Source organism: Meriones unguiculatus, chromosome 1 (assembly GCF_030254825.1).
Source record: "Meriones unguiculatus strain TT.TT164.6M chromosome 1, Bangor_MerUng_6.1, whole genome shotgun sequence".
In the NCBI taxonomy this organism is placed as follows: domain Eukaryota; kingdom Metazoa; phylum Chordata; class Mammalia; order Rodentia; family Muridae; genus Meriones; species Meriones unguiculatus.
In genome coordinates this window covers 128,947,951-128,966,944 of record NC_083349.1, presented here as the reverse complement: position 1 = coordinate 128,966,944, position 18,994 = coordinate 128,947,951, and the positions used below count along the sequence as shown (strand labels likewise).

The following is an 18,994-nucleotide window of genomic DNA, read 5'->3' as shown; positions in this document are numbered from 1 at the left end:
GGATCCAGTGACCTGTGTTCACATCATCTCTCCTCAGTGAGCTTCTGCCCAAGCCTACCCTGTTCCCTGTGTCCCCTAACACACTTCACTGCTGAACTACTACAAATCCAACTTGGAGGCTGCCTATGCTGCTTATCAACAGTGTTCACCACTGTCTGTGACCAGGAGTCAGGTCCTACTTCTCTCCAGAGGCTGAGAACAGTATCTACTGCAAAGAGGTTAACTGCCTGGGGCTCAGCTTAACAGAAAATTACTTACCTAAGGGCTCTATTCTAGCCCCAGTGCCCTGCTGGATTTCCTCCCAATGACATTTAGCACCTAGACATTCTAAATTAGTAATATTTAATTATTTATGTTGGGATGTACCAAGACAGCCATAAAGAACAAAGAGTCTAAACAAACAAACAAGAAACAACTCAGCATCGGGTGCATTGCCATGATGTTGGCTTCACAAAGGTCAAAAAAAACATGGTGCTAAGTAAAAGCAGATGCTTAGCAACCTGTAGACAAATCCAAGGCAGCAAGAAGTCTTCACAGAACCCAGGCTATCCCCAGTAGTGTGAAGGTCTACTGCATATGTCACTGGTGTCTGGTGTCTAAGGGTTACGGTGTCCCTTTATCTAGAACAACAGAGGACACAGACCATTGACAGAATAGGTCTTCCTCTGATTTAGACAGACCTTTTGAACCTTAAATATTATATGCTAGCACCTTAGGCATGGATAACTTAAATAAAAATCAATATTTTAAGTTTTTCTTTGAAGTAATCGAACCCCTTGGCCAACGGAGACCTGGCTGACAGAAGCACAGTTTTGATGTGGTTATGCGGGTACCTGTAGTAAGGCATGGCCAGTCTCCCCAGATTCCCATGGCCATTTCTTGCTTGAGGCCGTTAGTAACTCAGAACTTCTGTATATGCCCTTGCAGCAGGGGGCAGCTATGGGCCTAGGGCAATTTAGAATGATCTACGACCCTATGCTTCAGAAGTCTTGTGCGCCACTTGGCATGGGAGCTTTACCATCTAGGACTGCGCTGAGCTGGAGTTCAAAGACAGGAGGAAGTGGGTAAGTTAGGGTAACCCTCACATGCAATGCCCTCCACTTACCTGGAGACCCCAAGTACCTGAGGGTCACCTCCTGTGTTTTTGCCTCTCCAGCCACATTCTTAGCCATGCACTGATAGACGCCCTCATCTGCCTCCTGTGTGTTCTGGATCATCAGTGTGCCATCGTCCAGTAAGTTTAAGCGAGAATCGGTCTTCATGCTCAGCTCATTACTACAGGGACAGAAAGCAGTGTGCCCACAGCATAAGGAGATGCACCTCTCCTAGGAGTCAGTCCTACAATAGGCTCTGACGCTCTGGAATGTAGGCAGTACACACCAGGCACAGAGAAGAACAACAGCCTTCCAGATATGCCCCCCTCAGCAACTCTGACTTAGCAGGCATGTGTAGGAAAGTACAAATATGTGCTCTCTGTTACATGACCAAGCTAAATGCTTTAATGTGGTCCTAATTCCAAACATTACCCTAATGGAAAATGCAGATAAAACACTTCCCTTTATTTTTGCAAATTAGTTTTTTTTAATATAAAAACATAAGTTTTCTTTAATTAAAAGCAAGAAGCCAGACATGGTTCCCACATCTATAATCTCAGTACTTGAGAGGTAGAGGCAGAAAGATCAGAAGTTAAAGGTCATCCTCCCCTACACAGCAAGTCAGAAGCCAACCTGGAATGGATGACATCCTGTCTCAAAGAAACAAACAAACAAAACAACCTCTGGTCTGGCCCTCCTTCCTTAGCTTATTCATCTGGGCATGCTCTGACTCAGTCTCTCGAGAAGGCAGAACGCCTGGGTGCTTGTGGGTCAAAAGCAAGAATGTCAGGGAACCTCATTAAGTAGCAAACAGAGCTGGCACCAGAGCTCAGGCCTTGGGACTTTGACTCAAGGTCTGTCATATTTATTTCTGTAGTTTTAACTTAGGCTTCAAGTCTCCCATTTATAAACTGAAGGCACAAAGATCTTGAGCCACATTTATACTCCTCCCCTGCTTAATACAACCTTCTCTCACACTTTAGAAGACCTCCCACAAGTCAGTCCTGGATTTTAAATCTCATCAGCCCAGAACTACCAGTGACATGGAGGTTTCTAAATGGCTGGATGCACATCACGTTTTTCCTTGCACAGCTTTGGATCCAAGATCAATGTGACCACCTTAAGACCCGACACAATCTTGAGCACTTCATGACTCTGATGCGTCTCCCACTGGGCCCCTGACCTCTCTCAAATGCTGAGTGGTCGCTCTCCCATTTGTTTAGTCTATAAATGGAGTTTTACTTAAGAGGTTTGTGTTTGCTCTGGAATCTGAGTCTCAGCTAGAACAAGGATGACTTGACAGTCACTGTCTGAACTTTGTGTTCCGAAACTTAACTAGTGATGTTCTCAAGAAGGCCTCTTTGCTTCCACAAGACTGAGTCCAGCTACTGGGCTTGGCATGAACACACTGGGAGCTGGGCCATGAGGGCAGTCCTTGCTCTGGGCAGATGCCTCTCCATACAAATGGATTTAAGAGGCAACTGTATGATGGTTTTGTGTTCAGGATTTCCCTCTGAAGATTCCACCTTCAAAATATAAGCTTAAAAAGGTTTCATGTTCCCACAGACCCATAAGGATCCTATCCCCAGGCACCTTGACCTCATTCCCACCTAGGTCTCTGACATCACATCATAGTCATCACTGCTTGGCCAACCCCACCCATGTATGTCCCTCTGTGCCCACCTTTCTGTGTGCCCACCCCTTCCCATGCTAACCAGAACACCCAACTCTCAGATCCAGCTAGATGAATGCTCCCACAACTGGACCAGAGTGCTGGCAAACAGATGACCTCATCTGCCATCCATGAGCAACTGCTGCCAGATGGGAGGCCGTCACAACCCTGTCTGCAGAATGAAGTGAAGCTCCTTCATTCAGGACATGACTCCCGAAGCCATGGAGGGCCTGTGCAGACTCATCACAGGCCCCATAGTCAGGTCTCAAACAAGATATGGACCTAACACATCAGCTGTCTCCAGCCCCAGGCAGTCCGTCATCCTGGCTCAGGACCAAAACTTACAAACACCTTGCCAAATGCCAGAGAACAAGCGGGAAGGAATGGGCATATAGTACTTCCCCCGCTCCTACATGATGGAGCAAGAAAGTTCCAGAATGCCACCAGGCCAGTGGCTGACCAGGGAAAAGGGACCTATGCTCTAACAGGGGTGAATCCCAGGGAAGAGAAAACCATTCTCCCAAGGTCTCACCATGCTCAAAAGCGTCTTCCATCAGCTGCTATGTGGAAGAGGGAAGATGTTGAATCTTTCTATCCTTTACATCTTCCTACGTATAAGGGAAGGGGTCTGTCAAGGGTGGGAAGCCCAATGGGAGAACGTGCGGCTCCTGGTGTGGCCCCCAGGACTCCAGTGACATTTCTGCTCCACACAACTCACTTGTTTCGAAGCCAGATGATCTCAGGTTTGGGGTTGCCCTCAGCCCTGCAGGTGAAGTACACTGTGTTCCCAGAGGTAACATCTGCATCCTGTGGCTCTGAGGTGATCCGGGGCCTTTCTACATGCGAGGAACAAACACCAAACAGAAACATGAGGCTCACACAGGTCGGGACCCAAACCAGGTTCCTCATGGCCAGGTGATACTGCAAGCCCTAAGCACACCTCTCAGCACAGACCCCACCACAGAAATGACAGACTGCCTTTCCAGGGCTTTGGCTCTCCATGATGGAAGACAAGCCTTCCTCTGGAATGTCAATGGGGATAAGCCTAGACTTCTGGGGTCACACTGGTCCTTCAGCGGGGCCCCAGGGACCCACTCACCACAGTTGAGCTCTTCTGGGGTGATGGTAGCCACAGGGCGCCCTTGGATACGTCTGGGATACTCGCAGGTGGCTGCTGCTTGCGCATTCCCAGACTGGGCATAGGTCTTCAGCAGATCTGCCAGCCACAGGATTTCACAGTCACAGTGAAGGGCATTGGAGTCCAGTCTCCTGTGGGAGGAAGAAGCCATGGAGATGCCCAGGAGTTAGGAGACAGGGAGCCGTCCTGGACAGACCAAACTCCAGATTCTGGAGCCTCAAGGCATGCCAAATGGTACCCCAGGCTCAGGTAAGATATGGGTACAGGGTTCGGGTAAAAGCCATCATGTGCTGGGGTACCCAGCCTGAACAACTTGTGTAGCAACACCCTACAGCCAGAACAGAACAAAAGGGTCAGCATGACATACTTGTCCAGTCTACCCTAGCCAGCCAAGTGAGGTGGAAGTCCATCTACCATTTTGACTGTTCCTTGGGAGTGGTCATTTCAGTGAGGCCACTGAGGGCAAGACCAACTCTGATCGGCTTAGCCCTTATCTCCAAATGAGGATGCTCCTGTTTGAGCAATGTAAAGAAAGAAACGTAATGGGTCAAAAGGGCTGGACTTCCTCTAAAAGAGAACTGTATCTTTCTGGGGCTGTAAACGGGGAAATCCATTTGCAGTCTGGTCCACTGGTTGCCCCACCCTTCACCCTAGTTCTCCTGGGTTGCTCTTTGTGGCATTTTGATCTGGCAATGTTTTCCTCCCTCTTATCCATCAAAGGGATGAGTTTTCATCCTATCTTCCCACCCCTGATGTGAATTCACTTTGCCTGATTATTTCTTTCCTGAAGAAAGAGTCTTTAAGTCTTGGGCGATAAAGCAACAAAAGCCAGCCCCTGTGAGCTCTAGAGTCCACTATAGACACCACACATTCCAGTAATATCTTAACTGGGTGAGTGCTCTTGAGGCCAAGGAGAAAAAAAAAAAAAATCAAAGCAATCGAGGCTGTTAGCTAACTCCATTAGCACTAAAATATCTTAATTCCATTATAATAGGCACACATTACTTCTGGAAGCCTTTAAAAACTGGGTAGGCAGCAGCTTGCTTGTTTGTCAAGTAAGTGAGTTTCAAGAAAAGGGAACTGGAGGCATACCTATGCAGATGCCCCTGGACTGGCTTTCATTCTTGCCAGTAAACTATGCACCTTACAATTAAAACTTAATTGGGGGAATTTAAACATAATTAAAAAAAAAAAAACTGTCTCAAGATCCTTATTAAGAATCAGCCTGCTGCCACAGGTGAGTTGTCTGCTCGCCTCATTGCACTGAAATAGATTTAACAGGCCCACCTCCCTGGCTTACAGATGTCTCTTCAGGCTCTCTCGAAGTTGGAGATTCATGGCCAGTCCACAGAAAGGGCCAGAGGAGAGAATGAGGAAAGAGGGCCGCCCACAGATACTGCCGGCATGCAGGTACCCAAATGTACACTTACAGCCTTTTCATGGACTCCAAGTGGCTGAATGTCCCAGGAACCAAGTGTGAGATACGGTTGTTATGTAAAAATCTGGGGAAAGAGAAAACAGAACAAAGTTGGTCAAAAAAAAAAAAAATAAATAAATAAATAAATAAAAACTTCCTGCATATGTGAAAATGAGCCCAAGAGGTCACATATCTTATCAACTGTAGTTATTTAATATGAGTGAAGTTGACAGCTATTGAAAGACCAAAAGATTAAAAATCAGCTATTAATTAAGGCCTGAACTAGGTGGGTGGAGAAGTCCAGTAATGCCCTGAGGGGAAGGACTGCCTTATTGCATTCTTTCCCCACCCACTAGAGATATAGTTGTTAGGAAACTGGCCCATCCCCCTGGGGAGGGACACCAGGTCATTATGGTCTGGGGACCTTCCTATAGCCAATCAATTAAAAATGTAGCATTTTGACCAATAGATGCTTGCCAGGAATTGCCCCTGCCTTGGGTAGGCTGGGATAGACCAGAATCTTTAAATCATCCAACTAACCTGAGCACGGGGCGCTTGCTCGGCTCCCACTGCTTCAGTGGGGGGGTGTGGGCCCAAGCTGCAGCTTGTAATTTACAATAAAAAGAACCTCTTGTATTTACAGCAGAGTCTGTTTAATCCTGGTCTTTTGGGGTTCGTGAACTGGACAGAACACTATGTGGTTTGGTTCAAGAAATAATTGGATTTCTTTCCTATTTTACTACCATTCCTAGACATAGAATATGGAATCCCAACTTCTGATTATTAGCCAAAGGATGGATTTTACACCAAAGTATCAAGGAAGTGTTAAACAGAGGGGAAGCAGGACTCACAGTCTCTCCAGCTTCGGCAGGTGCTGGAAGGATTCCGGGTCCAGCGTTTCTATCTGATTAAAGTGCAGGTACCTGAGGGATGAAAAAAGCAGCCCAACGTGAATGACTTACTGACCTTTTCCAACCCAGATTTTTGGCTCCAAAGTTTTTACACACTTCACACCCACATGTCGCTAGGTACTTCCCTGTGCTCTGCACAGTGTAGAGATGAGGAGGCATAAGTGAGAACAGGCAGGCTGGCTGACCCGTAGACGACACCTCAGGACTTAAGAAGCCCTGGGTCTCCATGAACCCAAGTGGTGTGATGGTGGCCCAGCCACTTCACATCCATCTGTAAAATGCCCAGCGATAGGTAACAAGGAGAAACCAAAAGCAACCTAGCTGACAGGGCCCCTGTCCACGTGCACACACAGGACCCCAGCACTCTAAACTGTCAAAGCTTCCATGTGACACTAAGAACGCTGCAGATACAGAGCCAGGCACCCAGGCAGGAGATAAGCAGCTCTAAGTCACAAGAGGCGATGAACTTCCCCGAGGTCCTCAGGTCACACAGAACACCCAGAGTCCATTCTTTTTCCTATTCAAGATGTCTTCGTAGCTCAGACAATTTGCATTTTAGGGCATAATTAACTTCATTCCCTTGAATGATAGTTTACTCTTTTTGAAAGATGGTGGGGCATATTTGTTCAACAAAACATCAATCAAGTTCTTTACTCAGACCTCCATGGCCTAGAGAGAAGCCTCCACCCAGGTAGCCATGGTAACAGATACTCCTGTACAATGGAGGGCCAAGGAGAGAAACAAGCAGCAGGGCCAACATACAGCCTTCTTTACCACAACTCGGTAGAAAGCCTTATTCTCCAAGCCCATTTCATTAACTGTGAGAGCAGTGTTTCTCTTGGGTCCCCTTATGGCCTTCTTCCCTGGCAACTCCCCAGGCAGAACCAGTCCAGAGCCTCCTTATCTCTGAGGGCCACAGGCCACCTTTCCTTCCTCAGGCACACGGCATTGTGGTCTCCAGGGCCCTCCTCAGGTGCAGGTAGGTGTCCCTCACTTCCCAGATGATGATGTGTTTGCAAGACAAGCAAGAAGGAGAAATGGCATCGAGGTCAATAACTGTCATCACTGCATCCTGCGGCAAGGATGTCCAAGGAGACAGGACCAAAGAGGAATCCTCACCCTATCATGTGTGCCTGGTGTGTGCTAGGCAGCTGAGACTGATATGTGTATTTCGTATGTCCCTCAACCCTGCAGCTCATGGGAACCATCAACACTGAGACGCTGCTGGGGAGTCCTGAGCTAAGCTTGAAGAACAAGAGAGAAGACAAGAGGGGTACAATAGAGCCCACGAGGGAAGGCTCCATGGTGTCCCTTCAGCATGCAGTGAAGTTTGAACAGGTGGGCCTCAGACATCCTGACCCAAGAAGCCCTAAGGATAGTAGTTGTCAGAGTTTGCACAACTCTGAACTGCTAGGACTCCAGGAAGATTCTGGGTACCATCATCCTTCTCTAGACGGCTGGGAAAATGGAGGACAGGGAGTGAGTCCTCAAGGACACAGGACATCATTGTTGAGTCAGCTAACTGTGATCCAGTGTGTGGAGCTAAGAAGGATGACAAGGGGCCCCTGTGGCATGCTTGCCCAGGGCCTCTCCATTCAAGCCTTCACGGCCTCACAGTTCCCACTGTCCCTGCTGAGTGGCAAGAACATGTGCAGGAGAGGACAGAGAGGGTCTGAGGCAAGGCCAGCAGGAACTCTCTCTTCCCAGTCAGAGAGAGCCCAAGGCTCTGGATCCTAGGCATGGGGAGTTGGTGTGTTCAGTGCTTTTGGCACACTGACCTGATGCTCTGACCATGCCTGCAATGGGTTCTTTGTCCCCTGGTCTTGCTACAGCATTCAGATCTCAGAAAGAAGGCCATATCCCATCAGCAACGACTCGTCTCCACTAGCCTGGGGTTTTCTAAACTCCAAGCTGACACAGGATGTCTCTCCCTGTCACTGATGAGCAGAAAGCCCCACTGGCAACGAAAGCCACTCAAGTTCACTTGGTCCTAGCTCCTCCGGCTTGGGGGGGGGCTCCTTCACTGAACTCACTGCCAGGTTAGCACCATGGTGTCGGCATGAAAATGGCCTGTGTCCCTTTGTAAACTCCGTCTGTAAAGTCTCTAGACTGTTTCCAGGGTTTTTGCAAGGACCCAGATTCCCTGTTTCATTTATCTGAAGCAATTTACCCAGGACCTTACAAATAGCATCATCCTGAACATGCTCACGCCCCATACCTAGGATGCAAGACCTGCCTATTGGACAACTGATGTGGATATAGGTGCACCACGTGGGCTGCTGCAGCATGAGGTCCCACCTGCTGCCACCCTGACCCAGCTGTGCCCGACCTCCACGGTAACACAGGAACAGACACTGGGCTGAAGTGCAGGGCTAGTCCTGCAGTACATCCAACACTTGTTTTCCATCCATGAAATTGCAAAGCCCAGAGAGCCTGAAATCCCAAGGATTGCCTCAGATTACTATGTGAAAGGCACTCAGTAAGGCACACAAACCAGAAATCCTTTATACTGGCACATTTATGCCGGGGTTGGGAGGAGGTGGTGGTGGTAGTGGTGGACCCACAATGATAGACTTCATAGCAGAGTCCAAGCTCATATATGGCTAAAGAGAGAACATTTTGACATACTCACCACCCATTAACTACAACTATAGGGAATAAGGCTCATGTTCTCCAAAGCAATGACACATGACGGGGACTGCATGTGACCATGAACATGGCTCCCATCCCGTTCCGGACACCCTATCACAACAGCCCATCTAGCTCCTGCTTGCTTGCATGCCTGTCTCCACCACCATATGAACACCGAAGTTCTTGCTGTTCAACAGGAAAGCAAGCTATATTCCTGTTCCTGAAACAGCGAATGCAGGGGCGGGGTCTGATGCACAGAAGAAACACAGCAATGTCTGCTCTTGGGTGAGCACAGAGGAGCAAGGTGGGAGAGGTGGGTGGAAAACACCCACTGGTGCTTCTCCTTGTCATGCACATCCTCCCTGCGCCCCAGGAAGTACGGACATGCATCATGCAACAGTCGTCCCTCCCTGCGGGAGGCGATAAGGCAGATGGCACGGGGGACACTTACAGTTGCTCTAGAGAGGCAAGTCCCTTAAATGCTTGCCTGTCAATTGACTGGATCTCATTCTTGTACAAATAGCTGAAACAAGAAACATGGAGGAGTATTAGCACACACACACACACACACACACACACACACACACACACACACACACGAGCTCTCAACTCCAGGTAGAAGGAACTGAGCTAACACGGGGAGAGTGGTTTAAAAGCAATGACCGCATGAGGGTGCAAACAAAACATTGCACTGTAGGTGCCAGGCCGCTCTCAATGGTCACTTCTCTTATACCTCCAGGATCAAAAGCAAGTGCTCCACAGATTCTCCTGCTGTGACTACTGAAGTCCTGACATCGGCTTCAAAGTCTGGGGAAGATACAATGTTTTCCCTACACACGTAAGGCATTGATTGTAATAAGATCATAACCAGCACTTTCTACTAAACAGATACACCTTCACGGCTCTGGAAAAACAGGGGGTCTAGAGGTGTCTTGAACTTCTCTCCCACCCGCCCCATTCTTTATACAGCAGATGCAATGCTTTCCAAGAACCATGGGTACCACAGGGTCTGTTTTGGAATTGCCTACAATCTAAGAAAGGGCTTCACATTTTTAAACGGTTGAAATTAAAACAAACAATAACTGTATTTCATGAACCATGAACGTTACACCAAGTTCCTAACTCAGGGTCCTTCATCAACATTCTGTTGGAATGGTGTGTGTGCTGGAACTACCTCAGTGTGACATGTGGACATGTCAGGCCTGCAGTGGACTTATAACCTAGTCCTCGGCAGCCACCCTGAGCAAGAGATAGCTCCCCTGCCCTCTCTCTGGGACTGGTGTGTGTGTGCATGCATGCATGTATTTGTGTGTGTGTGTGTGTGTGTGTGTGTGTGTGTGTGATAAAACCAGAAAGCATGTCATGAGAGCAGAGTATGACACCGTAATGGAGGTAGGAAGTTGAGTCTGAGGGAAGCATAGAACCTGTTGGAGAGAAGGCACACTGAGGGCAAGGGAGTCTGGGAACAAATGAGAAAGTATAATGACACATATGTATGAAGATATCATAATAAAGCCAAGTACTTTGTGTGCTAACATTGAAAACATAAAAAATTAAATTGAAAAGACATGGATGCCAACTAACAAAGATGTGTAAGAAAAAGAGAAATAAAAAAAAAAAAAAACAGGCAAAATTCTTTGCCCTAATTCTTGTGGTATGACATGTCCAGGATCAGATTACTCACTGTACTCACTATTATCTGCGCAAGACCCTACCTCGTGGGATTGAACCTGCTTCCTTTTAATTGCTATAACCCCCCAAAGGGGGTTTATATTTGCACAAAACTGCAAATCACGAAGAACCCCAAAGAACTACAAACTTAGATGTAAACCATGCAGGACCTGCTTGTCTCCATCAATAGCCCAACACCTACATCAAAAGCCACATCGGGCACTGGTCCTCCAGACTCTCTGAAGCCACGCACCCATAGTAAAAACTCAACCTTTGTGCAGCCTAGTTCCCCCCACTCTTTCTTTGGTTTCTCTGTGTAGCCTTGGCTGTCTTGGACTCACTCTGTAGACCAGGCTGGCCTCAAACTCAGCGGTCCTCCTGCCTCTGCCTCCCTGAGTGCTGGGATTACAGGCATGCTCCATTGCGCCTGGCTACACCCTAGTTTCTTAAATGGACAGAATCACTGAGTTAAATAATTGTGTGTGACGCTTTTTAGTCAATGCCTGGTACAGGTCAAGCTCCTAGGTCTGTGTTACCACTGTCCGCTGTGTCTACTTCTTTAAGCAAAATACTGAAAAACATTGCCTTTTACTAATGCAGGAAAACAGGGTCCTTCTGAAGGCTGTCTAAAATAACTATAGGCAACTAACACATAAAAATGTATGTTTATAAAGACACTTGGGGTAGGGTTTGGGGTACAGCTCAAAGAAAGGTACAGGGACAAATCTCTGGATTCCATGCCCAGTACCACCAAACAAAATAAGATAAAATGTTTAAAAACAGAAATTAAAGACACTGAAACACAATTTATTTCCATAGGATAAAAAAAAGTTGATGTTCTAATTATTAAGTGTATATATATATATATCCATATATATATGGATATATATACATTATATATATACACACTTAATATAATATAGAAATAATATATTATAAATTATTATTTAATTACTAAGTGTGTATATGTATATACAATATAAATAATATATTATAAATAATACATATTATAAATTATTATTTATATATTAATATATATTAATAAATATATATATTTCACAGTTTGGTCCTTGCACCATAAACTCTTTCTCAAGCAGAGAAAGAGTTCTTATCATCAGGAAATAGGAATGAAGTCTATGGCCAGCGCCTCACTAAAGCAACAGAGGTCCAGGAAACAAGGACTACGTAGAATCCAAACATGTATTTTGACCAAAAAGGCAAAAGGCTGAAATAATCACTAAACTTTAGACATTATTTTTAAACACTTACAATACTATTACTATAGTGATCAAGGAAGTGCTGCCCTAAGGAGATCCCAGGGATCTGGGGAATGAGGCCAGCCAGACCTGTACAAAGCTGCACGGGCACTAGGCTCCACTCCTAGCAGCCTGTCCCCAGAGTGACCCGTCCCTACTGAGACCAATTGTCCTGACCCCACTTTAAGCTGACTTGCTGTGGGAGGCAGAGGAGACATCAGAGCATGGCTGCTGGGGAAGGAAGCAATCACAGAGCAAGGCCAGGAGGTATGGTTAAAGAGACATTGTGGAAAACAGTATCCCACACTGCCTGATACTGAGTGTATTCTCAGAAGAAAAAAACTCAACGAAACATAAAACAGTTAAAAATACAGATGCACACTGCCCCAGTTCTGGCTCCAGCGGACACTATCTACTTTCTAGGAAATCAAAGCTCCCTGGTGGAACTTGGGCAGCAACAGCAGGAAGTTTAACAAGGAAGCTTAAGAGCAGAAGCCTGACCTGGCTTCAAGAGCAGTGCTGAAACTCAGCATTGTAGGCCACAGAAGCTGGGAAAAGAGCTTACACACAGCGCTGTGGCTGAGGAAATTACATTTCAATAAACAGGAGCTGTAGGGAGGTCCACTGACAACCTAAGTCATAACAGATTTCCAGGACACGTCCACACTGAAAAAAAAAATTATTTGGCTTTAAAAAAAAAATCAGCCTAAGTTAGAGCTGTTTATATGCAATGTGGTATGGACTTCTGAGGAAAAAAAAAATCACTGACAGAATGGTTCATTTTAGGAAGTATCTGAGTCCTAAAAGACTCATTCCCTAAATGCAGGTGACAGGTGTTTCTTCTGACCTGAGTGGACACTGAGCACAACCCATAGGAACCACTGTGTTTTCCTAGATCCTTCTCATTCTCAGTAAGTTCCTGGACACAGTACTAAGCCAGTATAAGACAGGATATCTCTATGTGACACTAGGCTGTCCTTAAACTCAAGGTGGTCCTTTAGCCTCAATTTCTCAAGTGCCAGAAACACAAACACCACTCCTGGCTTTTTAAGTATTTTTAGAAGAGTGATGATTTTCTAAACTTCAGAGCTGACTTCAATAAACAGGAGGTGATTTAAAAGATAAAAGTGAATACCTTAAATATAGAAACACTTAACTAGATAAAAAAGAAGAGGCAAAATGAGGAAGACAGAAACACTAAGAGGAATTAGTGACATTCCAAAGAAATCTGTAACTCACAGTCATAACCCACTTACAGCTGGAAAAGCAGCTGAGACCTCTTACCTACAAAATGCATTTACTGATGCCTGTACCCCAGGAGTCTGCCCCAGCAAGCTGTGCACACTGCCCCTCCCACCTGCAAAGTCGTACAGCCCAGACCACAGCTGCCACAGGCAATACACGTGTGCACGTCACTCAGCCCACCTCACCCATCACTTAAAGACTGATGACATGTTTTCAAACTTCACTCACCTTCTAAAAATAAAACCATTTGGGGACGGTGTTTTTGCGGTAACTCACAAACAGGACAAACCTCGGTTCTACATTTTCATACTCTAGGGACAGACAGTACATGCTTGTGGGGTACAGAGCTGCCCCTTAACTTACAGGTATTTTAAGTTCTCCAGGTCCTCAAATGCACTGCTGGGAATCCTCTTGATCTGGTTATTGTTGAGAAGCCTATGAAAGAAAAATGCCAGCAGATGTAAACCAAACAGAAATACTTTCTGTAGCCTTGAGGGTCAGAGAATGATGAAGTACAGACCTTCCTGCCAGCAGCCATTAAATCCCAGCTCGAGTTACTATGATTACCAGATAGCTTTCTTCCACTATCATATATATTAAAGAAGTAAATCCTCTCTCCTTGACACAGGAGTGTGCATCTTTAGCCCACTACCTGTGAGAGTATCTCCTCCAGGAGGACTAAGGGTCAGTTTAACACAATCATGGATGTATAGGACATATGTCTCTGGGGTTCTTCCACAGGATGAGGAGCTGAGCAGAGCCACCTCCCTCTCTGCCATTCGGGACTTGAGTGATAACTTATCCCCCACACCCCTAGAAGTAGCTCCCTGCTGTGCTCAAAGTACTTCAAAGAGCCTGGAGTCTGCTGTGGCTCCCTGTTGCTCTGGGGGATCAAAGCTCTATGGTTATTCAGCGGCTCTAGAGCCCTGCCTGCAGCCAGCGAGCTCAGGATATGACTGCACTCCTCAGCCATACAGGGAAGAGGTAAAGGACCGCACCCTCTGAGGCCAACTCAGCCAGCGAAGGGGTGGGGGCTGAAGCGGGCCGAGTCCTTCAGGAAACACTGTGAGCACAGAACACTGCTGCAAACACAGAAACGCTTCAGCATTCAGCAGCAAGAATGTGGCTGAAACCCCGCTGAGGCCCCAGGGTTCTGTGTGCTGTCTCCACACAAAGGGCAGGTGGGTTTGCACCATCCTGCCTTCCCTCAGCCACCCCCGCCAACTGTGGCAATCGGGGGACGGCCACAGCACTTGGCATCTACCCAGACGTGCACGGTACACCCCTCTCCTTTTTTTCTACACGGGCTACCAACTACATGTTCTAACTTACAGTGTGTTCAAGTTCCTCAGCCTCCTGAATGCCCCAGGCTGGATCTCTCTGATTCTGTTGAACCGAAGATCTCTGTAAAGAGATAGGAAACGTATTTTACTGACAGAAAAAGGACAGCTTGTTCTCCCTAAACAAATGACTTCAAGATGAAAAGACATTTAAAAAATTACACCACACAGGCCACCCTTCTGGGTGAACTCTCCCACTGCAGGAATATTCTTCTGAGTTAAGGACCAACATTACACTTAATCTGGGGAGATAAAAAAATAAAATAAAATATAAAAACATAAAAAAATCACAGGAATGAATGCCCTACACATTCCACCCTTGGCCAAGCCCACTGAACAGTGTACTTTCAGAAAGTCTCAGGATAACACAAACAGATAGATCTGTATAGATTCAAGGTGTCACGCCTGCTGTGAATACAAAACACTTCAGCATTCGCCAGAAGAACGTGGCTGAAACACAGCTAGGGGCCCAGCCCACAGTGTTATTTACCTCCACAAATTTTAGCTGGCTGTCCCAAAGTATAAAGCCACCTCAGCAGGACATCCTATATACAAACTGCAGACTGGTGTTTCCAAACAAGTACACATGCCGTGTTCGCTTACATTAAAGTGTTAAAACTGGTTCTCATTTTCCCTGGGGAAGGGCACATCTATATGCAGCACACAAGCCAGAGAGAAAAAGAACAGACTTTGGGATACTGAAGCAAAAGGCAGGCCCTGAGCCCGATAGCACTGAGCTCAGAGCAAGTACAGGAAGATTCTGACCACACACATACAGTATGATAAGCCCATACCCAGGACAGAGTCAAGTCAAAGGCCTCTGGACAGCTAGGCAGTGAGAATGTGTGGACATCTGTCTCACTCTTCCCAGGAAGTTCATCTCTATAGCTTGAGCTGAAAAGTAAATTTATAGGCTAGTGAGATGGCTCAAGGGTAAAGGCACTTGCCACCAATCCTGACAAGCGGGACCCACATTGTGGAGGGAGAGGAGTGACTCCCACAAGTGTTCCTCTAACTTCCACAGGTACACAACGTCACACAGGCACACATGCACACAAATAAATTTTTTTAAAAAGCACCTAAATTTACACGTGTGAATGTCACTGAGTAATAAACAGAAGCCCACACCTTTCATAGGTCATCTTAGGAAATTAGAATTCTTTTCTCCAGCTTTGACAGAGATGTTGTTGTAGGTTGTTAGCCCAGAGTTCATGTATATAAATCCTAACCTCAGTGTCTCAGGGTGTGGCTGTGTGTAAAGATGAGGTCTTTCCATAGGAGATCAAGGTAAGAGGTGGGTCCCGGCCCAACACAACTGACATCCTTGTGAGAAGGGAAGCAGGGAGATAGATATGCAAGGATGGTGGGGGACAGCTACTGAAGGTCACAAGTCTACCAGGAAGGAGGAGGAGTTCAAGTGAGGTGGGCTCCCTGATTAGGGGTGCAGCCTCCACCAGCAGCTGTGCACTTCTTGTTAATCCACCCAGTATGGAGAACTCTGCTGTCAGCCCTGGGAAAGAACAGGAACCCTGGGACAATACAAAGCCAGAGCAATGAGAGGTCATCTTTCCTAGAACATCCTCTGACCTGAAATGCTGAGGAGCCAGCAAAGGGATGTGGTCCTTCCCAGAACTTCTTCCATGCCATGATCAAGTTCTCCCGGTGGAGGGAAAGTCAAGGTTGCCTGCCTTTTCTGCTCCCAAAGTAGCACAGCTTCATTCCAGTCTCCAGATCATGGCCTCCTCTCACACTTTTTCCTAAGATTTTACTGGGGGCCCTGTCCTTGCCCTAGCCAGCCTTCCTCTGCACTGACATACATGTTTTCACTGAAGTGAGATTTTTATTTCACAGAGCATCCAGTGAGAGATGTGAAGACTCAGGAGAGAGGGTGGGGCACAGTGAAAGTTCCGTGGAAAGGATGGACCCAAATGGGCCAGCTGTTGATAGGAAATGAAATCTGCTTAGTCAGGCTTTAGTATGATCTCAGACACGGGGAAGCTCTAACCTGATGTAAGTGTTGGCCAGACAGTACGTTGTGGAAGTCGAGCTGTACATCACTACTCATAGTAAGGAGAACAAGCTCAACTTGGGAATACACACACACACTATCTTGAACTCCAGCTCTCCATCAAATTCCATTTCAAAAGACAGAAAGATAGACAATGTGTGTGAATCTCTCGGAAGCTAGAAAGCAAATATGAGGGCTAAGAGATTGCTAAGTTAAGATGAAACCTAGGCAGGATAAGGAGAAAGCTATGAAAGACACTCTCCCTAGCCTAGCGTCGGGGCCACCAATCCTCTGGTCCTAAGGACAGAAGGCTCGCTCTGAGCATTTGGTCCATGGCCAGGTGGTGTAACTGCACACCAGGGATCACATAATGAAATCTAAGTACCGTTGACAAGCGGAGTTGGATAAGATGTTCTCTGAGTTGTTTCTTGTTTTCTTGTGTCACTGAATCTTAGTCACCATGCATTCCCGCTAGACAAAGCTGGTGCAAGCTCAGGAGGCGATTTCACAACTTGTGCATAAGCACTCAAGGACTGCCAATCTCAGCCTGATGCTAAGAGGGTCAGAGGGTCCCCTCTGCAACAAACTAGGGTTCTTAACCAACAGACCGAAACCACCATGGACCAAAGTGAAACTCTAGAACTGGTAAAGGGTGGCTGAGATGAAAAGCTCACTCCACAGACCTTGCAACACACTTAATATTGCAGAAATGGGACCTTGAAAGCCAAGATAAATGTTGGAGGATACCCAACTAGAAGTACAGATATTTATCCTTGTATACTTGTATATTTTTTTTTCTGATGACCACAGCACAGGGAAAGAGCTGAAATGGACATGGTCAAGGAGCCTGGAGCAGGCTGACAACTCAGTCTACATGTCCATACCTCCTGGATACACTGGGACAGGCTTAAACTCTGTCTTCTTACAGAAACCAAATGCACTTTCCAAGGTGAGCCCCAAGTTCAAGGACATGAAGACACATGACAGGGCTATATTCTTCCGGAGTAAATACTCATTTATTCAGGGAGTGCTGCTTGGAGCCACAGGAAAGGCTGTTCTTTACAAAGTTCCTGCAGTGTCCCAGAATCAGTGGTAGAGGTAGCATCTGGAGACTTTCAGAAGGGAATTCTGGATCACAGCTAAGAGCACAAAATGGGAACTGTGGGACAGGGTGGAAATGCGTGTTTTAGCAAGCTCTCCCGAGAAAGCAAGACGAGACTCAAACAATAATGCCTTTCAGTCTGTTTGGAAGGTCACAGTACACGTATGTGCTTGCACATGTGTACACAGTCATGATATGGAAATGGCTTCCACACATGTATAATCATTGTGTGTGCCAACAGCAGCAGCATTTCTTGCTTCTCCAGCCCTTAGTCCAAGTATCACTCCCGTGAGGTTTACCTGTGAATACACCAACCCTTCATTTGTTTTTGTTTGTTTGTTTTTATTTTTATTTTTATTTTTATTTTTTCAGAAACATCTGCAGATGCCTGAGGAGGCAGATCATAGAAAACTAAAGTGTGGAATCCTCTGTCCCCTTCATCATAAATTTAGCCCAGTTCAGATGACACTAGAATTCTTATTTTTAAAATCATAATAGTTCTACCAAAAACTCTAAATAAGAAAGAAAGAAAGAAAGAAAGAAAGAAAGAAAGAAAGAAAGAAAGAAAGAAAGAAAAAAGGATAGGAAGAAAAAAGAAAGGCCATTGCCCTGAATATTACAACTAAAAAGCACTTCAAAGTACTTTCCTGGCTTCCTCACTCTCTATCACTGAACCAGGAGTAGGGGAACAGGAGTGGGGGCCAGGAGTGGGGGGCAAGGGGTGGGGAGAATGTGGAACCACTGCTCCCCACACACTTGCTAATGCTTAGGCCATCTGGTGTCCACCCTCATGGCTTGGAGAAAACACTTCCCAGGCAAATAATGAATGTCTCAAACTTCCCCCATGAAGCTGGCCTGAAGCAGGACTGGAGGTGGATTCTAGAAAGTTCTGGGAAGGCCATAAACAGAATGATTACTTAAAAACATCCTTGAGAGAAAGCAACTATGAGCATTCTGCTGACACTAGGACCCAAAGCACAGAAAGCTCTTCGTGATGAACCACACCAGTTTTTTCCTAAACTGTGGATACCAGATCATATGTACCAATAGAAGTGAGACTAAGAAGCATGCCACAGAGGACACAGACCCCACGTGAGCATCCTGAGTGTAAACTGCACCTCTGTTTCCCACAGAACAGGTGTCAATCTCTCTGTTAAGCACACCTGACATTTAAGTGGCCCTAGAATACATAGGTGATCAACCAAAGGCTCTCTACGTAGCAGTTTGGGAGCAAGATCATGGCTTGCCTCACAGTCCCTATTTGGGAGCAAGATCATGGCTTGCCTCACAGTCCCTATCTGACCATAGAGGTAACCAAGGTTCCCTTCTGGAGAAGTGACCTTGGGGTATTAGATTAAGGAATGAACACAGTGGGCGGGGGCAGGGGAGTGATTAGAGTCAGGCCATAGGAAACTACCTTACATGGCAAATAAGAACCTAGAAACTAGAAACCACAGGAAGTCTATCACTTTGTATGAAGCAGAAGGAGAAATGCATTGGTTGAGAATC

General features: G+C 46.3%; 1 protein-coding gene across 2 annotated transcripts in view; it reads right to left on the bottom strand.

The window, feature by feature from the left end:
• The window catches only part of Pxdn (peroxidasin), a 75,048-nt gene that overhangs the window by 26,298 nt on the left and 29,756 nt on the right, over positions 1-18,994 (bottom strand). The window contains exons 2-9 of one of the 2 annotated variants that reach the window (XM_021657572.2): positions 14,368-14,439; positions 13,399-13,470; positions 9,315-9,386; positions 6,173-6,244; positions 5,335-5,406; positions 3,866-4,035; positions 3,485-3,602; positions 1,106-1,275 (exon numbers count right to left, since the gene is read on the bottom strand). In XM_021657572.2, the coding sequence (XP_021513247.1) occupies positions 1,106-1,275; positions 3,485-3,602; positions 3,866-4,035; positions 5,335-5,406; positions 6,173-6,244; positions 9,315-9,386; positions 13,399-13,470; positions 14,368-14,439 (818 nt within the window). The remainder of the gene's footprint in view (positions 1-1,105; positions 1,276-3,484; positions 3,603-3,865; positions 4,036-5,334; positions 5,407-6,172; positions 6,245-9,314; positions 9,387-13,398; positions 13,471-14,367; positions 14,440-18,994) is intronic. The other variant, XM_021657573.2, reaches the window with a different exon arrangement.